Source organism: Colobus angolensis, unplaced genomic scaffold (genome assembly GCF_000951035.1).
Source record: "Colobus angolensis palliatus isolate OR3802 unplaced genomic scaffold, Cang.pa_1.0 Scaffold156, whole genome shotgun sequence".
NCBI classification, from domain to species: Eukaryota; Metazoa; Chordata; class Mammalia; order Primates; family Cercopithecidae; genus Colobus; species Colobus angolensis.
This window is the reverse complement of record NW_012114666.1, coordinates 537,582-562,670: the sequence shown is the minus strand read 5'-3', so window position 1 is coordinate 562,670 and position 25,089 is coordinate 537,582. Positions and strand designations below refer to the sequence as shown.

General features: G+C 40.9%; 1 protein-coding gene across 1 annotated transcript in view; it reads right to left on the bottom strand.

Annotated features, from left to right (window-relative positions):
- LOC105507991 (serine/threonine-protein phosphatase 4 regulatory subunit 1-like) overlaps positions 1-25,089 on the bottom strand; it is a 94,800-nt gene that overhangs the window by 20,009 nt on the left and 49,702 nt on the right. Inside the window, 5 exon segments of the mRNA XM_011936728.1 lie at positions 310-375; positions 1,177-1,284; positions 13,087-13,233; positions 21,866-22,008; positions 23,269-23,371. Coding sequence (XP_011792118.1) covers positions 310-375; positions 1,177-1,284; positions 13,087-13,233; positions 21,866-22,008; positions 23,269-23,371 — 567 coding nt within the window.

Sequence of the window (25,089 nt, the reverse complement as noted above, 5' to 3'; positions counted from 1 at the left end):
GAGCTGCAGAGAGAGAGAAGAGAGAGAGCAGCTTGGACAGTGAGAATAAAGCAGGGAAAAGTGACCTATAAGGAGGAGACAGCCAAGCCCACAGGAAAGAAGATGGGGGTTGCTTTCAGCCCATTCCATAGACCAGCTACCTAATGCTTAGGAAAACGTTAGCTTCATAAGTCATGAAATTTGAAATTAACAAATGCAAAATTGAGCTGCCATTCCACAGTAACAGACTCATAAATACAAAACTTAAGTGATTTTGAAAGTGCATTAAGTAGCAAATCAACAATTACAATTGGCCAAAATGTCACATACCAAAAATTTCTCAGTGGCTTCTTGTCCAACAGCATGACAAATATCACCAAAATTCGCAGCACAAACCTTAAAAGGGCAAAAGGCATATCCATTATTCTTATCTTTCTTTTTGTCTTAACAAAAAACAAAGTAAAAACTAACAAGCAGGAAACTTGAGAGCAATTACCCCTCTAGTCAGGCAGCTATCAAGCCTTTCCCAAGCCCATCGCCCACAGAGCATTATGCCAGGTGCCTCCACTGCATCAAAAACAGAAGATTTGCAATAAGGTGCCCAATTCTAGGATTTTCTGGCTCCTAATTGATCTTGATACAGAAGGCATGTTAGCAATAAGGCAAAAGAGGCCCCTTAACATTCCCTGCATGGCAAAGGAGACCTGCTGTCCTGCCTGTGTATCATGAACAGAGACCAGAGGGGTGATGGCCAGACAGCAAGGTGCAGGATGAGGCTGTTTAGGGAGGGATAGTAACAGACTTCAAAAGGAAGAATTTGATAACCAAATGACAAGTGACTAAATGGGAATTTGGGGTTGGAAGGTATAGCAAAGGTAAGAAGGTTCTGGATCAAATCACCACAGATAATCAAAGACCTTGCAAGCCTGGGCATCTAACCATAAACGAGCAAGGTCCCCTAACTCTCACCCTGTGTCTGAGAGCAACAGGTCTACTCACACATACTCTTATCTCCAGGTCTCTATGCATTTCCTAACTGCAGTAAAAACTGGCAACACTGTTCAGACATTTTCCTTGCAGAGTTCACACTGGACACATTTTTCCCCCAGACTATGTCTACTGAAGAAGTCCAAAAACTTTACAGAAACCCATTTTGAACTTTTAACTTTAAGAGTTTTGGAATTCTTACATTCCTACCTTCCGAACTTGAAAAAGCTTCCCATCACCACACAGTTCACAGAATCGGGGGAGTAGCAGGCGTTCAACTGTACTCTTACTCAGCATGGAAGCCATTTTGCAGATTATCTATAAATTAAAAAAAAAAAAAAAAATCGAATCATTTAAAATGCCAAAGCATTTAAGTCACATATAGCACTAAAGATATATTCCAAAAGCCAAGAGTCAAAATATTCCCAACATACCTAAGAAGGAAAAATAAAAAACCTTCTTTTGAGTTTTGTCAACTTATAAGATCAACAGAAGGCCCAACATTTCCCCAGTTTGACTCAGATAACTGTTTGTCTGAAGCTCAAGAGTTACCATCTGCCAGGTCCCCACCTTGTACCTAACACACAAACAAACAAAATGTATGTGCATTGGCCTATTTTACCTTCCCAAGAATCCTATGACATGGGTATTATTTACCCTCATGTTTCCAGATGGGGAAATGCTGCAAGAGGTTAAATAGCATGACTAAACAGAAACAGTGGGGAGGTGAGACATCCAGTGACAGCAGGACATGGTAAGCACTGGAAAATGATCACATTCTGGAGAAACTAAAGAGCAGACCCTTACAAGAAAAAAAAAATGATTAAATTTTGCATTTATGCTGCTTTTGGCCTGAGGGCATTTCCCGTTCTACATGGCTATGCAGGGTAGCTAGACCTCAAGCAAAAGCAACAGGTAGAAGTCCTAGCCAGAGCAATCAGATAAGAGAAAGAAAAGGCGGCACCCTAACCAGAAAAAAGAAACGGTCTCTGCTTGCTGATGATATGATCTCATACCTAGAAAACCCTAAAGACTCCTCCAAAAGACTCCTAGATTTGATAAATGAATTTACTAAAGTCTTGGGTTACAAAACCAATGTATACAAACTAGTAGCACTACTTTATACTAACCATGAGCAAGATGAGAATCAATTCAAGAACTCAATAACTACAAAAAATAAAAATAAAATGCTTATACTTAACCAAGGAGGTAAAAGATCTCTACAAAGAGAACTACAAAACCCTGCCCAAAGAAATCACAGATGACACAAACAAATGTAAATACATTCCATGTTCATGGATTAGAAGAATCAATATCATAAAAATGACCACATTGCCCAAAGTAATCTACAGATTTAATGCAATTCTTATCAAAATATCAATTCACTATTCACAGAATTAGAAAAAAAATCCTAAAATTCATATGGAATTAAGAGTCAGAATAGCCACAGCAACAGCAAGCTAAAATAACAAATCTGGAGGCATCACATTACCCAACTTTGAATTACAGTACAAGGCTACGGTAACCAAAACAGCATGGTAATAGTATAAAAGCAAACCAATGCAACAGAATAGAGAACCCAGAAATAAAGTCAAATACTTACAACCAACTGATCTCTGACGATGCATACAAAACATACACCAGGGAAAGGATACTCTATTCAATAAATGGTGCTGGGAAAACTGGCTAGCTACATGGAGAAGAATGAAACTGGATCCTTATCTCTCCCTTTATACAAAAATCTACTCAAGATTTTAAATCTAAGACCTGAAACCATAAAAATTATAAAAGAAAATCTAGGAAAAACTCTTCTGGATACTGGTGTAGGCAAAGAATTTATGACTAAGACCCCAAAAGCAAATTTAATTAAAACAAATATAAATAAATGGGACCTAATTAAACTAAAAAGCTTCTGCACAGCAAAGAAATAATCATCAAAGAGACAACCCACAGAATGGGAGAAAATATTTGCAAACTATGCATCCAACAAAGAACTGATATCAGAATCTACAAGGAACTCAAATCAGAAGAAAAAAATAAATAATCCCACTAAAAAGTGGGCTAATTATATGAACAGACATTTCTCAAAAGAAGATATACAAATGGTCAACAAGCATATAAAAAAATATTCAACATCACTAATTATCAGACAAATGCAAGCTAAAACCACAATGATATATACCATGTTACCCTAGTCAGAATGGTCATTATTAAAAAGTCAAAAAACATAGATATTGACATGAATGTGGTGAAAAGGGAACACTTATATACTGCTGGTGGGAATGTAAATTAGTACAACTTCTATGGAAAACATTATGGAGAATTCTCAACGAACTAAAAGTAGGTCTACCATTCGATCCAGCAATCCCACTACTGGGTATAAACCCAAAGGAAAGGAAATCATTATATCAAAAAGACACCTGTATGCATATGCTTATTGTAAGACAATTCACAGTTGCAAAGATATGGAATCAATCTAAGTGCCCATCAACTGAGGAGAAGACGAAGAAAATGTTGTAGTCTGGGCAACACAGTGAGACAAGTCTCTAAAAAAGTAAACAAAATTAGCTGGGTGTAGTGGTACATGCCTGTAGTCCCAGCTACCTGGGAGACTGAGATGGGAGGATCACTTGAGCCGAGGAGGTTGAGGCTGCAGTAACCCAAGACTGTACCACTGCACTCCAGCCTGGGCAACAGAGCAAGACAATATCTCAAAAAAAGGAAACAAACAAAAAAACACACACACACACACACATATATATATTTAATGTAGTGTATATATATATATACCATGGAATATTACACAGCCATATAAAAGAACAAAAGAATGTCTTTTGCAGTAACTTGGATGGAACTGCAGGCCATTATTGTACGTGAAGTAACTCAGGAATGGAAAACTAAATGCCCCATGTTCTCACTTATAAGTGGAAGCTAAGCTATGGGTATGCAAAGGCAAACACAGTCATATAATGGAAACTGGAGACTCAGAAGGGGAGAGGGTCAGAAAGGGGTGATGGATGAGAAACCACCTATTGGTGTTCAATGTACACTACTCAAGTGATGTGTACACTAATATCCTAGACTTCACCACTATACAATTCATCCACGTTGCCAAAAACCACCTGTGTCCCTAAAGCTCGTGAAATAAATACATACAGACATACATAAATTTTTTAAAGCTACAGTTTTACTGTGAAGGAAGGAGGGAGCCAAAGAAAAGTTCCAAAATCCGTGGTTAAATCCTACCCTAATCCTTGGCTGATCTCTGAACTATGCATGCACAGGGGAGATGATGAGGTTCACAGAGAAACAGTAACTTAAGGATGAAAGAAGTGAGCTGTTTCAGCTGCTGCCTACTACAGGAAAAACAGAATCTGAACTGCTTTTTAGAACAAAGTCAATACTCTCTAGAGGTAAATAACAAAATCCAGAGTTTCTACAAAATAGAAAATGAAAAATCTATAGACATGAGAAGCAATAAGAAAATGTGACTCATAGTCAAGAAAAGTATCAGTCAGCAGAAAAAACACCCACAGAAAATCCAGATATTAGAATTAGAAGACTTTAAAAGGAATTTAAAGCAGCTATTACAAATACGCTCAAGTACAAAGAGGAAAATAGGGTCACAATGAATGAACAGATCAGTAATCTTATCAAAGAAATGGAAACTAAAAAAAAGAACCAAGACTTCTGGTAATAGCACAGTCTAAGTTAGACTAACCCTCCTATAGCTAAAAAGCATAAAATCTTGACAAAACATAAAAAAAACACCCTTTGAAAGCAGTAGAAAGCAACCAAAAGGCAGAAACTGGAGGACAGGCTACTCTTAAAAGATATACTGCAACAGGAGAGATTTGCAAGTAAGGTCCAAAATCTGTGCATAAAATGTACTTAAATCTTTGGCTGACTGCTAAACTACATATATGTGGGGGAGATCCCAGAGGACCCAGAAAAAAAGCAGCAGTCAGAAATTAAATACACTGTGCACAGATTTCAGCTTCTGCTCACAAGGCAGATAATTTGGAGTTGGAGATTAATCAAGGTAACTGCCTCCTAGGACAGAAACCATTTTAGAAAAATATAACAGAATCCAGGGACTCTGCAATGTACCATTTATAATGTCCACTGTCCAATCAGAAATCACTACTCATGCATTAATAAGAAAAAAGTCATCCATAATATTAGTCAATGAAAACCAACATCAAGATGATCCAAATGTTGCAAGGGCCAGACAAGGACTTTAAAGGAGCTGTTATAAATATACTCAAGAATTACAAGGAAAAAACACATAAAGAATAGACAGGGACTTTCTATACAATAGAGATACAGAAACTGTAAAGGTCTATAAAAGATCAAAAGGGAAATTCTAGAGCAAAATATACAATAACTGAAATTAAAAATTTTCTGGTTAGGCCTAATAGCAGATTGGAGAGATGTAAAAAAATAATCAATAAACTTAAAGATAAATTAATAAAAATTATCAAATCTAAACATCAGAGATAAAAAAATGATTAAAGAAAACCGAACAATGCCTCAAAGACCTGTGGGACAATATTAAGGGTCCCAACTTTGTGTTATCTAAGTCACAAACTGAAAGGAGAAAAAGAATACAGAAAAAGGTATTTAAAACAACAACAGCCCAAACTTCCCAAATTAGTTGAAAGGCTTAACACACGAATCCAAGAAGTTCGATGGAGACAAAACAGCATGCTAACTCTGCTAAAATCCAAAGGTAAAGAGAAAAATCTCATGAGCAGAGAAAAAGGGATATTTTATATATACGAGTACAATATAAATGGCAGATGACTTCTCATGAGAAACAAAGAAGGCCAGAAGACAACAGAATGGTATCTTCAAAATGCTAAAAGAAAAGAAACAAAAAACCTTTTTAACTCACAATTCTACATCCAGCAAAACTATCATTCAAAAATAAATACAAAATAAAGACATTTTCAGATAAACAAAAATTAATAAATTTCATCATCAGCCAACTTGAACTACAAAAGGTACTAAAGGAAGTTCTTCCGGCTTTTAGGGAAAGGATACCAGATGGTAACTCATATCTAGGAAAGGAAAGAATGCCAATCACCAAAAATGGTAAAAATGGGCATATAAAAGGCTGCATTTTTTTCCTTTTTTACTACTCTCTTCAAAAGATATAATAACTCTTTAAATCAAAAATTAAAATACTGTACCATATGTTTTAAATATACGTCCCCACCAAATCTCAAATTGAACTATAATCCCCAGCATTAGAGGTGGGGCTTGGTGGGAGGTATTTGGGTCATGGGGGTGGATCCCTCATTGCTTGGTATTATCTTCACAATAGTGAGTTCTTGCATATCTGGTTACTTAAGGTATGGCACCTCCCTCCCCACCACTTCCTCTCTTGCTCCTGTTTTCATCATGTGACATGCCTGCTCCCACTTTGCCTTCTGCCATGAGTAAAAGGTTCCTGAGACCTCCTCAGAAGCAGATGCTGGCACTACGCTTCCTGTATAGTCTGCAGAACCATGATTCAATTAAACCTCTTTTCTTATAAATTACCCAGTCTCAGGTATTTCTGCATAGCAATCCAAGAATGGCCTAACACAGTGTATTTGCAGGCTCATAATGTAATATACATGAAAACAACAGCACAAAGGATGAAGGCAAGTGAATGCAACCATGCTGTTGCAAAAGGCGATATATTTTTTTAAAATACTCAATAGAGGAATTAAAATGCAATGCTGAAAAACATTCATTAGCCCAAAAGAAAACAGAAAAGAATTAACAACAAAACAGATGAGACAAATGAAAACAGAGAAATAGCAAAAATAAAATCAAACATATCAATAATTACATTAAATATAAATGAACTAAACACACTAATTAAAGAGCAGAAACTATTAGACTGGATATAAAAGCAGGACCCAACTAGATGCTAACAAAAGCAGAAACACTTGAAATGTAAAGACATATAAATTGAGAGTAAAAAAATATAAACAAATAAAATAAGCAATAAGTATAAAATGCTAGAGTGGTTATATTACTACCATAATTGATTATAAAATATGGATTACTCTCAGACATTTCTCAATGATGAAAGGGTTAATATATTACACAGACATTAACATTAAATGTGTAGCTTTAAATGCTTAAAATGGAAAAGAAGGTAGGCTTAAAAACAGTTTCCTCTTTAAAAAGCTAAAAAAAGGACAAGCAAACAACTCAAGAAAGGAGAAGGGTGGAAATAATAAACAGTAAAAATCAATGAAAAAGAAATAAGTGATAAAACCAACGAAGCCGAAAATTGGCTTGAAAACATAAATTTGATAAGCCCCTAGCAAGACTGATCAAGAGAGAAAAAAAGCACAAATTACCAAGATCATAACTGAAAGAGGATAACACTACAGATCTTACAGACATTAAAAAGATAATAAAAGAATATCGTGAACAAGTCTAACCCAATAAATCTGACAACTTACATGAAATTAATAAATTCCCTGAAATGTACAACTTACCCAGTTACACAGATGAAGAAATTTGAACAGCACCGTATCTGAATTAAATCTGTTATGAAAAACCATCTCGCAAAGAAAACTCTAGGACCAGAGGTTCTACTAGAGAATTCTAACAAATGTTTAAGGAAAAAAGTAACTCCAATCTTAAACAAAACCTTTCAGAAAATAGAAAAGGAGGGAATACTTCCCAACTCATTTTTTGAAGCCAGAATAATTCTGATTCTAAAATCCAACAAAGACATAATAGGAAAAGAAAATTGTTCTCTTGAATATAGATACGAAAATCCTCAACAAAATGGTGGCAAATTATGGAGAAGGGAGCATAGCAGAATGCCAACCAGAATCATCAATAAACAGCAACGCTAGTGGGTAAAGGTCTGATGGAGAAAAGCATACTTAAATCGTCTCAAGGTAACTCTCCTCATTACTTCCCGAGAGAAAAAAGAGCACACTGGAGAAACCTGGCAGATACCACGTCTATCTATTAGGTCATCAAAGTTAACATCACCAATATTAGGACAAGCTGAAGTCTTGTGCCTCCTGCCATGACACACTGGGAATACATCACTTCTGTGATACTCCTGCCAGAAAGACAGAGTCTGAATCCAATCACAAGGAAACATCAGGCAAAGCCAAACAGGGAGGCACTCTGCAAAACAAATGTGGCCAGTACTCTTCCAATATTTAAGTGTTACAAAATTCAAAGACAGACGTGGGAACTGTTCCAGATTAATGGAAACCAAAGAGATAGGACAGCTCAGTGCAGCAAGGGACCCTGGACTGGGATCTGAACAAAGATGATGTTTGCATAGGAACTGCGGCTATAACATTAGCACTGTATCGGTGTGAAATTTCCTATTTTGATCATTGTACTATGGTTATATAAGAGAATTTCCTTCCTTTTAGGATATATACATTGAAGTATTTAGATGAATGCTGCTGTTTGTCCTTAATAAAAAATTAAATTAAAAAATGAAGTATTTAGATGTAAAGAGGGACAATGCCTCCAACTGAGTCTCAAATGTCTCAGAAAATAATAAATACAGTAAATATGCATCTGTCTGTATGTGTGGAGAGAGAGGGAGAGATGGAGGGGAAGAGAAAAAAAAGACAAAACAAATGAAACTAAATATAAATTACTAAAGAAGCCAGAGAGAGGTATAGGGGAATTCATATTACCATTCTTGCAACTTTCTTGCAAGTTTGAAATTGAAACAAGATGAAAAGTTGCCAAAAACAAAATTGTGAAATAATTCTTCCATTCCCCCAACAAAGTAAAAAGAAAGGGAGGAAAGAACAAAATGAGGAAGGAAGAGGGTAAGGCAGGGGAGTGAAGGACCGAAGTGGGGAGACAAGAAAGGGATGGAGAAAGGCAGGGATGGGGGGAAGAAGGACTTCCTGTCTCTAAAGTCTGTTATTCTCACTATATACACAGCACCACCTATTTACAGTAGAAAATGGTCTGGGTTAGTAATCTACCTATCATTCTATTTGGAATTTGCATACAGGAAGAGGGGGAAGAAAACCAATGCGGGTGGGGCGGAGGGGAAACTAGCCCATAACACAAATAAGGAAAAGGTTTGTGTCCTCAGAACACAGAGGACACATATTTCTGATGTGATGCTTAGCAGAGTTGTACAAAGTGACAGCCACAATAAATGAGGATGTGAGGCTTCCGTATCCAGTGTGATGGGCAACTAAAGCACTCCCAGTATCTCCATCCACCCCTCTCCATCTGCCACACCCGCATGACCTTATTACTATACAGCATAAAACAAATCCAGAGTCATTAGAAGTCAGCACACCAAGTCACAAGAGATTATATTCCCGTTGGCCCTGGGAACCACTTGTATGGAATGACGATCTTCACTTAGTTGCTTGGAGTTAACTATTCTTTGTAGCACATAACCACAACATTCTTCTTAAATACATGCACAAATAAAAATGAGCTTAAAAATAGAAATGATGACAAAAAATGAGGAAGCCTTAATGTGAAAACGTGTTGAGAGAGAGAAATAGACTACTGACAATGAGTTATAATCTCGGAATGCTAATGGCGTCCCTGCAAGCAAGAGGAATTATAATTGGTCTCCAGTGGCCTGTTTATCCTGTCTAGATATAATTACAAGATACAGTTCTTGCAGTTTTTCCCGATTCATTCATCCAACAAACATTTATTTAGTACTGACTCTGAGCCTGGCACTGTGCTGGGTGCTGATAGTGCAAAGATACCACAGTCCAGTGTTTAAGAAGCTCACCATCTTGAGGGAGAAATAAACAGAATTTCACAACTCAACTGCTAAGTGACAGAAGACAGAGCTAACCCTTCTGACTGCATCAAGGACAGAGTCACTAACATTGCGTAGGGTTTCTAGAAGGGTTTCACAAAGGAAAATGCACGTACATTTCCCTTCCCAGGATTCCATGTACTCATGTCCCAACATGGAACCTGTCCTGCATAACTCAATCTAAAACACCCAGGACACATGCAGTTGGTTATCTCTGATTTTCCCAGTCATATATGCACTAGAGTTGTTAGCATCAGAATCAACTAATTATAAGTTCTAATGAGAGTGAAAAGTCGAATGAACAGATGTATTTTGTCCACGAAGATGTGCAGTCTCCTTGGGAGTTGAGGCACTTCCTTCAAAATGGCACTGCTCTGAGTAAGCGTGTGTTTACGTACAGTACAGATGTAGCAATATTCACACCATCTGGATGCAAAGAGAGCCCCCAAACACAGAGGGCATCTGACCAGCCCAATTTGCTTCTTTCCTCATCACCCTTTTAGCTGACAGCTCCCTGAATCATCTCCTAATGGATACACACTGGCATTTGCATGTTTGGGGTATTACCCACAGACCAGCTAAATCAGAACCCTGCCTTCCTAGGGGAGCTCTACAAAGCACACATGTGGCCTTCTCTTCCGTGGATAATGACTACCCACACTGTCATTTACTCTACCCACATCGTCATTTCCTAGCTAAAAAGAAGAGATTCTGTCTGTGTTCCACAGCTCTCTCATACTCAAGGGGCAAGTCCCCCCCGCACCCCGCCACGGCCCCTTGGCCTCCAGGGTCTGGGGAAATAACTGGAGCAACGCACACATGGGCCAGACCATACATCCCACATTCCACTCCCAACAGATCTCCACGGGAGGAAAAGCAGAGGTCCTGCAGGAACACCTGGGAGAAACAGACAAGCGCAGCCTGGGCCGTGGTGGGTAGGAGGTTCAAGATCACTTCTGTTCTTGCAGCCACAGTTCAAATCCTATCCATTCAAATAATGAGACCAGCATCTCGCTTGGAATGAAAAATACAATTTATGTGAACTAATTTGTTCTGCAAGTGATTTGTGCAGATAGCTTTTTGAAGGCTTGTAATATTTTCCAAATATTTCTACCAAAAAAAATGAAGAAGAATATTGCTGACAAGAATGGAGTATCTGGAAAGAAAACAAAATAAAAATCATGCAAAAATGCCTTTAGTATTATTTTTCATGGTATTATCAGCCTTTAGGGATAAGATATTCGGTTGTCAGTCGTAACCTTGGAAACTTGCCTAACCAACTTCCAAATGAAAAAGAAGATCTAGTTGGCAAAGTTCACTGCTCAACTGCCAAATACCCCAACTAAATGATATTATCCAGGTTCACTTTGCAAAACAAATTAAATTTCTTATAGAGAAACTTGAAATTTATAAAAGAACCCTGGAGAATTTGAATTTTAATAATCAATTATTCTTCAGCCTGATTCATCTTATAAACATATGGAATATGCAAAAAATTAAATTAGTTTAAAAGCCAGACCTTTGACACATAGTTGAAGAAAACTTTTACATAAATGAAGAATAATTGCCAAATGTTCTGATGCTGTAATACAATTTTTTAGCTCCATGGCGTACAATGTTTCTGCACTTTAAAAAAAGAAAATAATTCCTTTCTCTAACGTCATTGTTTCCCAAACAGGAAAACGACTATCTTCTGTATATTTTATTATACTCATAATTAATGCTTATGATTTTTTTTTTTTTTTTTTTGAGACGGAGTCTCGCTCTGTCACCCAGGCTGGAGTGCAGTGGCCGGATCTCAGCTCACTGCAAGCTCCGCCTCCCAGGTTCACGCCATTCTCCTGCCTCAGACTCCCAAGTAGCTGAGACTACAGGCGCCGCCACCTCGCCCGGCTAGTTTTTTGTACTTTGAGTAGAGACGGGGTTTCACCGTGTTAGCCAGGATGGTCTCGATCTCCTGACCTCGTGATCCGCCCGTCTCGGCCTCCCAAAGTGCTGGGATTACAGGCTTGAGCCACCGCGCCCGGCCATGCTTATGATTTTTTACATCCTTTAGGGACAAATTTTTCCTAAAATGTTGGAATAATCCTGGAGCTATTTGCTTCTATAAGGCAAACAGAAAGGGTCATGCCATACAGCATTATTTGCATGGGTCAGTGGAGGAGCAGCAGCTAAAGAAAACGAGATGGCCCATTGCGACCTCCCCTTGAGCCACAAAGGAAAAGGCGCAAGGACAAATGGAGATATCTTGATCTGAGGGCAAGAAAAGCCAGCACTGGATCATCAGCTGCTGGTTCGTGAACAAGGACTCCAGAAGCGAGTAGAAAATCCCGACTGTATAATCATTTAAAAATCGACACAGAATCTTGCAAACCCAAGGATACCAGACTATTAACTAGAAGACAATGAGCATTTATACTATTCCTTTCACTGCACATCTCTGACTGACTGACAGAAGCACAAATACTTTAACACAGCATCTCCCAAATGCCTGTAAATGTTTGGCCACATCTGCATTCTTCACAGTGATTCTTCTTATTTGCTTACATATCTATCTTAGTCTTCTCCTAATTACTACAGACACACAAGTCTACTAAATTTTCTTCTTAATTGTCTAAGTACCACCTAAAATTATCTCACATACCATACTAGGGGTCTTACTTTGAGAAGGAAGGCCCATGGTCCAAGTAGGTTCAAGGACTTACCTATAAATCTCAGCATCTTGTCCAACAGAAATCTAAACCAGCTACTGCTGCTAAGCCCAAATCATTCTGATTTCTCAAGCCTTTTCTTCTTAAAACAATTGGTGCTGGCCGGGCGCGGTGGCTCAAGCCTGTAATCCCAGCACTGTGGGAGGCCGAGACGGGCGGATCACGAGGTCAGGAGATCGAGATCATCCTGGCTAACCCGGTGAAACCCCTTCTCTACTAAAAAAAAAAAAAAAAATACAAAAAACTAGCTGGGCGAGGTGGTGGGCGCCTGTAGTCTCAGCTACTCGGGAGGCTGAGGCAGGAGAATGGTGTGAACTCAGGAGGTGGAGCTTGCAGTGAGCTGAGATCCGGCCACTGCACTCCAGCCTGGGCGACAGAGCGAGACTCCGTCTCAAAAAAAAAAAAAAAAACAATTGGTGCTATAAGGATGCTTACTTCTAAAACATGCTCAGAGCTGAACTGTGAGCTTTTTCCAACCTAGGTTGAATAACTGGCTACCTTGTTCATGAGAACAGTGCTGACCAAAATCAAACACGTGTAATACTTCAAGTCAGGTATCAGTCAACTTATGGGACAGTGCCCACAGGTGCTGGGCAGTCATTCGCTGGACAGACTTACGCTCACAGCTTCTGCTTTATATTCGTCATCACTGTCTGGGGCAGAGAGCTGCAGCAGAATGGGACACACTTTGTTTTCAATATCATGCTGGAAAATCAGATCTTGTTCCAGAAGAATCAAGAGCACTTCCTGACTTGATTTTCTCACCTAGAAGGGAAACAAAAGGCAGAAGGTGAAGCACAAGCGAGCAGAAGTGCCCTCAGGATATAGACCAACCCCACTGAGCAGGTGTGGCTGAGCTAGCCCCTACCAACCCCCACCCCCATCCCCTAAACACCCTGAAGACCACTGGGTCTTCTTGCCTTCTGCTGCCCCTCCTGCCTAAGGTCTTTGAATAGGCCACTCCCTCTACCTGACTGGCTACCATTCCTCTGCTTCAGCCCAAAGCCCCTCTGCTCCTGGTCCCTGTTGGAACAGGTCCCCAAACAACACTTGACTAGTGCACTGGAATTTTTCCTCCACAGCTCTTGTTCCAGATTTCTGCATTGACATACATACAAACATATACAGGATTTTTTTCTGTACGATTTCATAATTGCCACCTGTCTCTCCTGCTGCAGAGAATGAATTCAAAAGGCAGGTACCACATCTGATTTATACTTTGTCTTCTAGTGCACCCTCAGGACCTGGCAGCCTGTGGCACAAAATTTTGCTTTCGGTAAGGATCTGCTGAATCAGTGGATGACTTCGCACCTTTTCTCCTTTGTAGGCAGAGACTGGAAAACTCTGCAGCATCCTCCTGAGACTTTGTAAACCCTGGCACGCCACACCTGAGATGGGAATTATGTCTGGTACAACAGAACGCACAGGGAAGGGGCCCAAGAAAGAGCCACTAACAAAGCCGTGTGAAGTTGGCAGCAGAGATTCAAGAGATGTGGCCACAAGCCCAAGAAGCTGGCAACCGCCAGAGACTGGAAGCAGAAGGAAAGATTCTCCCCTAGAGCACCCAGAGGGAACCCATCCTGACAACCCCCTGACGCTGCACTTCCCATCTGTGGAACTGGGAGGAAAGAAACATCTATTGTTTTAAGCTGCAGTCTGTGGTGCGCTGTTACAGCAGCTCCAGGAAATGAATCCACCGAGCAAGGGTAGGAGGGGAGAAGGCCTTACAGGGCCAGAGAACAAACAGCATGTTCTGAGGTGCAAGGTGATGAACTCTGGGGCAAAATACTCTGAAGAAGTAGGACAAGTTCCAGATGGCAGAATGGGAGGATGAAGGGCAAGCTGAGATCAGGCCAGGAAAAGTGTGCCAGATCCCACTAGGACCTCTGGTGACCACTCCAGGTGCAATGGGAGCCCCCAAGAGTTTAACAGCAGAGAAGCAACACAATCACACTCGGCTTCAGGGAGGGTGACATTCTGGAAACCTAAAGTGGTTCTGACAAGAGAGAGCAGGTGAGGGGCTCCTGGGCCACCACAGGCTTTCATGAGGCATGATGTCAGGGCCGGGGACAGAAAGAAGAGGGCAGGTGTGAGAGACAGCGCTAAAGAGAGCTAAGAATGACTACCCAGGATAATCACAGAAGCCAGAGCAAGATAGAGGATAGAGAGACTAGGGCTGGACGCTAGAGTCTCTAAACTCTATGGGATTCACTGGACATCTAGACAGAGCCATCCAGTGGGCTGTGGCAATGGAGGGCAGTGTTTCACAGACTCCAGAGACCTGGGGGAGAGATAGCAGTCTAGTGTTCAGTTGTGTGTAGAGTCTCCCTAGGGCCACAGCAGCAGAGAGACCATGGTGGGAACCCTGATACCATAAGGAAAGGGAGACCAAAGATGATATCCTAGAGAAGAAATAGCAACTCTTAGGGGCAGGAGAGGATCGGGCTAATGATGGAGACTGGGGAAGACCCAAACAAGAAGTGCAGGCAGAGGCAGGGAAGAGGCCTGGAGCTCAAGAGCTAACACGGCAGTGGGTACAGGCTACAGCTGTGGGGTCTGAATGCTGAGCCCCCATCTGGATCCTCCAAGTGACTAGATGAGTCATCTTGGCCAAGTGACTTGGCCTCTCTCAGCCTCAGTTTCCTATCCATAAAACTGGATAATCATAGTATCTATCTCATAAGCTTGTTGTGGGGATGAAAGGAGTGACAGGCTTCTGATGGTGTCTAGGACATGGCATGCGCTAAATGAATACTGGCTGGTACTGTTAGTACAACCATGATTATTGGAAGCCAAAGGAGAGAAATATTTACAGGATCCCAGCAAGGGGTGTGTCCAGTTACCTTTGCATCCCACTGTCTCGGGTGAAGCAACATTAAAAGCCTAGAGGGATCCAGTAAAGGTGAAAACACTCAAAACTGGTCAACAGTGACAAATGGTGCAAATGGGTCAAAGAAAAAAAGAAGAGATGTCACTGGATAGATAAAGAAATTGTGGGAGAAATATAAATACAATACTATAAAGCAGCTAAAATGAATGACCAGCAGCTATCCCGATCAATGTGGAGGGGTCTAAGACACAAACGAGTCATGCAATCGGCAGAATGGAACACACGGTGCAATGATGGCGTCTGTGCAAGCTTTCAAGCACCCAAACAAGACACTCTCTTATTCAGGGCCACCTACACAAGTGGTGTGACTGTGAAAACCTGGTGAGAATGTCTCATGCCAGGCTCAGGAAGGGGAGGGAGGGAGAAGAATGGGATGCAGGAGGGCTACAGAGAAGCTGCCACCATATCTGTAACCTCTAAATAAAAAATAAAAGGATATGCAGAAAATTGCAAAATGTTAACATTTGCTGGATATGAATGGTGGATATATGGGTGTCAATTACACATTTTTCTCGTGTGTGATTAAAGTATCTCGTAATATTTTAAACATTGAACTCTAATTTTAAAAAAAGCACTGGATTTTACAATGAGCAGATTCACTGAGTCCGTGGCAAGATACCTATCCCCCAGCTTCCGGAAAGCATCAGCTGCTGCACAAGGAGCTGGTGCCAGAAGAAGAGCCCAGAGGTAGAGGCAGTGAAGGTTCCTCTTTCAAAAAGCTTGGCAGTAGGAGAAGGAATGGGCCACAAGCTCTGAGTCAAGGCCAAGGAACAGAGAGAGCAGGGAGACTGAGGACTGATTATAATCAAATGAGAAATAAATAAGAAAGCTGGAAAAATAAGCAAGCTCTGAGACAACCGGATGGGACCACAGAGAGAAACTAAGACATGAGACTTCAAAGCAGGGTGGGATATCCCTTCCTGTGAGACAGAGGGGAGGAGTTCAGGACTACTGAAGAAATCTGGCTACATTATCAAACAGTGTGTGCAGCTGATTCAGGTCTACAAATCTTTACTGAAACTACCAGGTGCCAAACCCTGTCACGGAAACTGACAAAATACAATCCTCGGCTTTAGAAGAGCCTCCCCAGTCCCACAGCATACAACAGGCAGCCTCATGAAATCAGACATCCAGCCTCCTGCCTTCTCCAGTCCAGCTGCGACTCAGCATCCACAAGCACACCTCTCTGCTTAACCAGCAATTCACCCATACTACACGGGGGGGTCGGGGGGGGCGTGAACGAGAGGAAAGGAGATAAGCCAAGCTAGTCTGAAGCACAGCCCTGGAGCACAGCGACAACTCAAAAAAGGGGTGCTGTGAGTGGTAGCAGTAGTCCTGGCAATAGCACTGATATTACCCCCAATGTTGTGAATTCTATGCCTCACATGTTCATAGACCATGAAAAGTACCTGCTGATGAACAGAGAAGGGCCAGCTGGCCTGAGATGCAGATGCTGGCTGGAACCTAGCACGCCCATCCCATCCCCACATGCACAAGAATCTTCATCTATGCCGAATTAAGAATCCTAATCGGGGACCTCTGGGTGTTCTCAGCGGCCCCCATTGTGAATATCCTAAAGAGTCAGCATCTGTTAAGGGAAGACAGAGACTGACAGAAGAGAGGAGGGGGCATTTGGGAAGGGCAAGAAAGTCAGAATCATAGGAACAGAGGGGACAGGCAGATGCCAGGACAGTCGAGGGCAGAAAGGGACAGGTGCCCAGGAAGAAGTCTGGGCTGTGCCTCAGGGAATGAGAGGTCAGTGAGAAAGAACTTCAGCACTTTTCTGTGTTTACTCCCGGTGGGAATGAAGAGGAGCAGGTGCCCTCAAGGGGTTAGGTACTTTTGATGGAAACAAAGGAGACAAGACTTGGCTCTAGCTGGATGGAGGAGGTGAGGGGAAAAGTCAGTTCCTGGGTGGCAGCTCTGGGGAGTGTGTGAAGTAGGTGGTGGTTCCCTGCACGGAGATAGGGGATGAAGATTGAAGGCCTCTATTTGCTCTGTGATGTAAAAGGCAAGGTCACCTGCTTGGCACGAGGCAGGGAGAGGGGAGGAGGCCTGATGAAATGGCAAAGGTCTAAGAGAACTGCAAAGGATAATGGGAAATGCAGTTGATAAGGGACAAGGGAAAGGACTGCCAAGCAATGCTGCAAACCCAGCCGTGACTGGAACCCATCAATCTGCAACAGCACCAACCAATGCACAACAGGACTCCCTCCATCAAGCTCAGCAACCAGCAGCGGAGGACGCTGAAGGGCTGAGGAGGACAGGCAGAGCCAGTGTGGCAGAAGCACCATCAAAAGGACAAGTAAATAGAGGGGTGATGGCAGGGACAGGCCTGAAAGGGTGGGACAAGAGGGGGAGCTGCTGAGGAACAACAGGAAGTAAATGCAGGAAGGCAATAGGGGCTGCGGAGCCAGAGGCCACGGGGACAGGAAGGTCCAAGGCAGGGGAGCAAAAAAAGGAGGGCAAGCTGTGTTTGTAGTGGAAGTGGGAGTGCAGAGGTGTGGCAGATCTGGAGACACTGGGAAGCTGGGTCAGACACTGCTTGGGCTGACCATGGGAGCAGCCTGCTCTTGGCCATAAATATGACTCTTCAGCAAACACAGACTAGGTGTCAGACACCATGCTAGATTCTGGAGTCAAAACCATGCTTCCTGCCTCTGCCTTTCTGGAAGAGAAGATACAGCAATGCTACTGGACAAAGGTCAAGAAATCTCTTGACTCAGCGTAATCTTTTTCAAGAATCCAAAGGAAAAAGAAAAGTCAATAAAAGAACAAAACCGTATCCTGACGCTCACTGCATCTACAGCACGCGCACACACACACACACACACCACACACACACGAAACCTGAACGAAATTTAAGTATTCAACAAAATTAAAAATATGACAATTATGAGGAAAGAGAGTTTTACTGCTTCTGTGACGGGGGGCTTTCTGAGGGCAGAAAATCTGTCCTGCTCAGCTCCCCATCCCCAGGCATGAAGCACTGTGCTTGGCTCATAATGGGTACTAAGAAACTGTCCGAATAAATGAATGAATGGGGAAACTGTATCACATTATGATTATACCTATGTGCAAAAGAATGTTAGCACCTAGAGAGGAAAATGCAAAAATCATCAAAATACCAAATGTTAGGACAGTAGAAACAAGAGGACTTTTTCCCTTATCTGAAAACTCCACTTGATGCTGTCACACTGCTTACCAGTTCAAAATGAGGATTTGCTCTTTTTAAAATGCTTGGATCAAGGGAGAAATACAACCCAAAATTTTAGAATCTCTTGACAATAATGATAATGAAAACATGGTGTATCATTAAAAATCAAATAAATTTACCTTTAGTGGAAAATCATCCCCAAATACACTAGTACAAAGAGAAATGATGCAAGTCTATTCACTGCAGCAATTTCAAAGTGGCAAAAGACTGGAAATAGCCCAAATGTCCATCAATAAGTTCTGCTCTGTTCCCCTAGTGGGGTACTACACTGCAAAGAAAGGAGTGAGGATGCCACAGATGCTGGGGCCTGCTCTCGGGGTGCTCACAGAGCACACAGCATGGGGCAGCAGGAAGAGGGAGCCCTCCACACCCAAGAAAGGGGCACGGGTGTGCAGAACACAAGAACATCATCTCAGTTGTTTACATGTATGTGCATGCGCGTGTGCGTATGTGTGTGTGTGTTTTCAGAATCAAAACCAACCAAAAAGTAAAAGAAATAGTTACCTACAGGGGAGGGAGAGAAGAAGTAGGGGCCAGGGACAGAAGTCAGACTTCTCTGAACGTGCTTTGTTTTACAGTTTTGACTTTGGAATCAACTAAACATTTTAAATAATTATAAATCAAAATGTACAAGCTAAAACAATTCCTAAAAATAAAAAAACAAATGAGAATAACTATATATCAAGGTGGTAGCTTAACCACAAAGAGAAGGATTAATGCAAGTGACTTTAAAACACAGTAACATGAATATGACTGGGTACCTCTAGCAGGACAAGGCCTAAAAACAAAAGGAATTACAAAGAAATGTTAAACTATGTTCAGTAATCCCATCATATTGTTAGTAATACTGGGACTTTTATTTTGGATACACAGACATACACATGTATGCTAACGTCATCAAGTAGGATTTATATCACGCAAGCGAAAAAAGATACAAATAAAATTGAAGTAAAAGCGCTATAATGCTAAGTTTGAGTTGGAAATATCAAGATAAACTCGAAGAATTTTTATCTTTAAAAAAATCATTCTGTCACTAGAAGCAACAAGTGCCCCCCAGTACCCACATTCCATTTTCTTATTATTTGCCTCCTAAAGGAAGCTGGGCTCTTGGAGAAATGGTTGATCCCAGGTCAAGGTGCACTACCACCGTCTACTGGGTCATGCTGAAAAAGATTCTGGAGCCAACTTGAAGGGCTGCAACTCAAAGATGGAACAACTTGATCATCCAAAAGAATAAGTAGTGGATAGCATTAGGAGAAATACCTAACGTAAATGACGAGTTGATGGGTGCAGCAAACCAACATGGCACATGTATACACATGTAACAAACTTGCACATTGTGCACATGTACCCTGCAACTTAAAGTATAATAATAATAAAAAAAAGAATAAGTACTATAACAGTTTGAAACATAACTACTATGTTAAAATGCAAGAGTTCCTAACAATACTTTAAAAAAAATTTTAAAACCTAACTGATAACCTTTGTAGATTATCAAAACGCCAACGATGATTCTGGAAACTGGTAAATACATGGATAAAATAAAGCATTTATTCTGTCTTTCCTATTCAAACAGGTTTTCAGGGCTATCAAATAGTTGATAGAGAAAGTCTTTACAGAAGAACTCTAGCTATTAAACTAAAAAGAAATGTTGGAATTAGTGTGTCAGAATTTACAACCTCTAATGAGATACTGGATCAGGGCAACCATCACCAATGGTTGCCCATATGATGATGGGGAACTTTGTAGAAGTTTGGCCACCTTTACAGAAAAGGTGGCCAAATTCACCATTAGGAAAAGATAACCATCCAGAGCTTTTCTGCCCTCAATTTGATACAGCAGGAAAACATAAACCATCTACAAAGTATTCTCACTAAAATAAAAAATCTGAGTCTGGCTGAGCTTCCAACTTAGCTACTAGTTTATAAGAAATGCCGGGAGTGGAGCAACATCTTAACACTACAGAGATGCAATAAACCATATCCCAAATGTGGGAAATTCTATAAAACTAATGACCTGGCTTTCTCAACAAATAAATAGCAAGGGAAAAAAGTAGGGAGGGGCAACGTTATAAATTTTAAAAGATCTAAGAGACCTGTATCACTTAGATTCAATGTGTGGACTTTGTTTGTATTCTGGTTTGAACGGCCTCTCCGCAAAAACACACACTTATGAGAAAACTGGGAAATTTGACCAATGACTAGATATTAGATGACGTTAGATAACTACTGATAATTTTTATATTTGCATTAATGATATTATCATTATGTTTTTTTAAAAAGAGTCTATTTCTTAGAGACTAATAGTAAAAAGTATTTACAGCTGAAATGAGATGGTGTCTACAAATTCTTTTGTCTGGATTGGATTTTATCTGGGTAAGATAAAGGAAAAAAGATTAATCAAAATTTTTTTGTTTTTATTTTTTTTGAGACAGAGTCTCACTGTGTCGCCCAGGCTGGAGTGCAGTGGCACGATCTCAGCTCACTGCAATTTCCACCTCCCGGGTTCAAGCAATTCTGCTGACTCAGCCTCCCGAGTAGCTGGGACTACAAGCATGCACCACCTTGCCTGGCTAATTTTTGTATTTCCAGAAGAGATGGGGTTTCACCAAGTTGGCCAAGCTGCTCTTAAACTCCTGACCTCAGGTAATCCACCTGCTTCAGCCTTCCAAAGTGCTGGGATTACAGGCGTGAGCCACCACGCCCGCCCAGGTCAAATGTTAACAACAGTTGATGCTAGGTGTAGGGCATGTGGGCGTACATTTTCATTTTCTCTCTACTGTTACATGTGTTCGAAAATTTCCATAGGTTAAAGAAAAAAAAGAAGGCCGGGCGCGGTGGCTCAAGCCTGTAATCCCAGCACTTTGGGAGGCCGAGACGGGCGGATCACGAGGTCAGGAGATCGAGACCATCCTGAAAAAATACAAAAATCTAGCCGGGCGAGGTGGCGGGTGCCTGTAGTCCCAGCTACTCCGGAGGCTGAGGCAGGAGAATGGCATGAACCCGGGAGGTGGAGCTTGCAGTGAGCTGAGATCCGGCCACCGCACTCCAGCCTGGGTGACAGAGCGAGACTGCGTCTCAAAAAAAAAAAAAAAAGAAAAAAAAGAAATATTTCGTGATAAGAATGAGTGCTGTCTATCTTCCCACATGACTAGAGGAACTGGACACCAATAGACCTTTTGTTCTCAAATCACTTAACTCTAAGAAGTTGTTTTTTGAAGTATGAATATCACCTAAAACAAGACCAAAGAGAATTTGCTAAAGAGACCTTAAGGTTATAATTTTTCAAACCTGATTGTTTGGATCTGTGAGGTACCTCACTACAATAGGTATGAGATATTCAGAGAGCACCACTGGAAAATCTGATCTGTTTTCTTGTAAAAAAATGGCAATAGGAGGAATCTGTTCCATCAGCTCAGTCCGCACTGTGGGCTCTGCAGCAATAAACAATTTAAAAAAAATTATATGAAGAATAAGCCAGGCATCTTATATAGTATATACCGATAGTTTCTAGCTTTTCTTACTAAAATACTTCATCAAGGAAATTAGACAAATGCAGTTTAAAAATCATTTCCCATTTAGAGTATTTATGCTACAGACAGGCTTAAAAAGCTAATGAGCTATACAGCAATATAAAAACATAAAAACAAGAGAGAATGACAACTCTATTATAACAAGCCATATATAAATTGAGGAGGGAGCAAGAAGTCTGCATGCTGGGCCAGCATCCAAAAGCCATTACAACTAATGGCTTATATGCCAGACCTATGGGTTGTGCTTATTTAAATTCTAGCCAGAATGTATACATTATAAATAATTCTTTCATAAATGCACTAAGCCACAATCCACGCATCCCAATTATTTCTAAGGCAAAGCATTAAACAAAAGAGCGGCTCCAGCTCCAATATACCACATTAAATTTAACACAAATGTATAATTGCTACAGCACTGTAAATGGTGACTCATTTACAAAGAGAATCCATTTAAAGACTCAAAACATCCACTTGGGCCTTTTTAAAAGCATTGTGTTATATTCATATGAATATTTTAAACTAATATGGGAGCTATACGGAAGGCTTATTTTTCTATTTTCAGTTAAAATGATTAAATTCTAAAGGCTGAGAGTCCTGAAACTTTCTGAAACTTCTCATCATTCATTCTGAATACAGGAAGGAGGGGGCTGTGGCACAGCTGTCAGTACCGGCCAGCCCCACCACTCATTCATCGAACTCATCCTTACTGGGGCGGCGGGGAAGACAACATTATCATGTCCGCCGTACAGCAACGTGCTTTTCTTCCACAATACCAATCATGGAGAGGTAGAATGAGAAAGAAAAATCAAGATTCGCCTTGAGGGAATAATGACTGGGATTTCTGAACCCAAGAGGCTTCTTTTGATTTGGCATTTCTTAGCAACCAGTAGTCTGGCAAAACTCAAGAAATATCAAAGGCCTGACTGCCAAGGCAAATAGCATTCATAGCCATTAATCATTTTAATTTTCTAAACATAAGAACATTTCAGTCAAAATTCAAATAAGATATATATTCTTCAAGAAAAAATCCATTCATGTTAGAAATTGCTTAAAGGTTATTGATTAACAAATAGGTTTTTTAAAAATTAGCTATTATTGGTTACACATAATTTCTTAGAAATTTATAAGGAAAAAATTAAATTATACAATACTTATACAAACCTGCATCTTCTGACAATCTGACTATAATCTCTATTACCATTAGGAAGTCTTCTTCATTGTCACTGAAGTCCCGGAAGATATCAAGCAGCCCTCTGGCAATAATCTGCTTATGGAGACAAAAACAATGCATATGGTTATTTGGGCCACACTGACTGAAGGACCACAAGGTTCCAGGCATTGTGCTAAGAACAGGTAAATGCACCTTGGCACAAGACAAAGTGAGCAACCTGTGTTCAGAAAGAGGACGGAGGCTACCCGGGAATGCCCAGCGATGGCCATTCCAATGTGGGCCACAGTCCTACAGGAAAGGAGGCCTGCATCTTCTAGTCAGGTAGTCATCAGAGTTTGAAAATGTCCACTTAAGAATAAGGGAAAACCTTTTTCTTGTGTTCTGACTGGTTCCTCAGGCTTGGAATAAAAGCTCAAGACAGTTGAAGGGAACTAAGGGACCAATAAAGATAGAAAAGAAAGGCCCGAAGAGGCATCTGATGGCCTCTTAATGACTGAATGAGGAAGCGCCGACTAGAAATTCTGCAGAAATTCTCTTGGAAAGCCTTGAGATAATTTTTTAAATTCAGATATTTCTCCACATTTATTATTTTTACTCTCCTATCTCCCTGTGCTGATTAACCATAAAATCTGTAAAATGAGAAAGATCTACAGATGTTTATTTTGAGGGGAGTAAGGAAAGGAGGAGGTGGGGAGACTGCATCCCTCTGTAGGCAGAACTGGTCAAGAGAACCAAGATAGAGTCAGAAGTGGCAGCTACCAAAAGGAAAGAGAAATCACTGCAGTCCACTGGCCTGAGCAATGTACAGGAGAAGAGTTAAGTCAGCCCAAGACTGAGGAACAGGCCGAGACTCAACTCAGAAAAGTCCCACCACAAGATGGCAAGCAACAGACGAATGACGTGCACTCTGGCATTCTACACAGACGAAGCTCTAGCCATGGGGGGAGATAATGTGATTGTCATTGCAGGACCAAGTGACGATCTCCCATCATAAGCATGATCTGAGCTAGAGCTACAGAAGGCCTACTGAGGAGAAACGTCAAGATCTCTGCAACAGCTAATTCCATCAGTATACTGATCAGTGGAGCAGGCCAGGGGCGGGGGTACCCTAAGGTGCGGGGCCTTCCCCAGAGAGTGGACCCACAAGCCCAGGAAGCCACTGTGAACTGTGGACCATCCAAAGACAGGAAATTAAAAATGAATACTGTTTTAGACATTCAAAAAATCTATCACCAGCAGATCTGAACTATAAGAAATGATAAAGAAAATCCGATGGAAATGTGAATCTGCAGAAAGGAATAAAGAACACCAGAAGTGATAACTACATGCATAGATATATAAATGTTTGTTATTATTTAAATCTCTTTAAGAAATAATTGACTATTTAAGTTAAAAATAACACTTTATTATTATTGTGGATATATAACATGTATATAATATAATGCATGACAAAAATAACAAAGACCAGCAAAGGGGAAACGAAGGCACACTATGATAAGGTCCTTACACTATACATGAAGTGGTAAAATACCACTGGAAGGGCCGGTGCGGTGGCTCATGCTTGTAATCCCAGCACTTTGGGAGGCTGAGGCAGGTAGATCGAGACCATCCTGGCTAACATGGTGAAACCCCGTCTCTAGTAAAAATACAAAAAAATTAGCCAGGCGTGGTAGTGGGCGCCTGTAGTCCCAGCTACTCAGGAAGCTGAGGCAGGAGAATGGCGTGAACCCGGGAGGTGGAGCTTGCAGTGAGCCAAGATTGCGCCACTGCACTCCAGCCTGGGTGACAGAGCGAGACTCCATCTCAAAAAA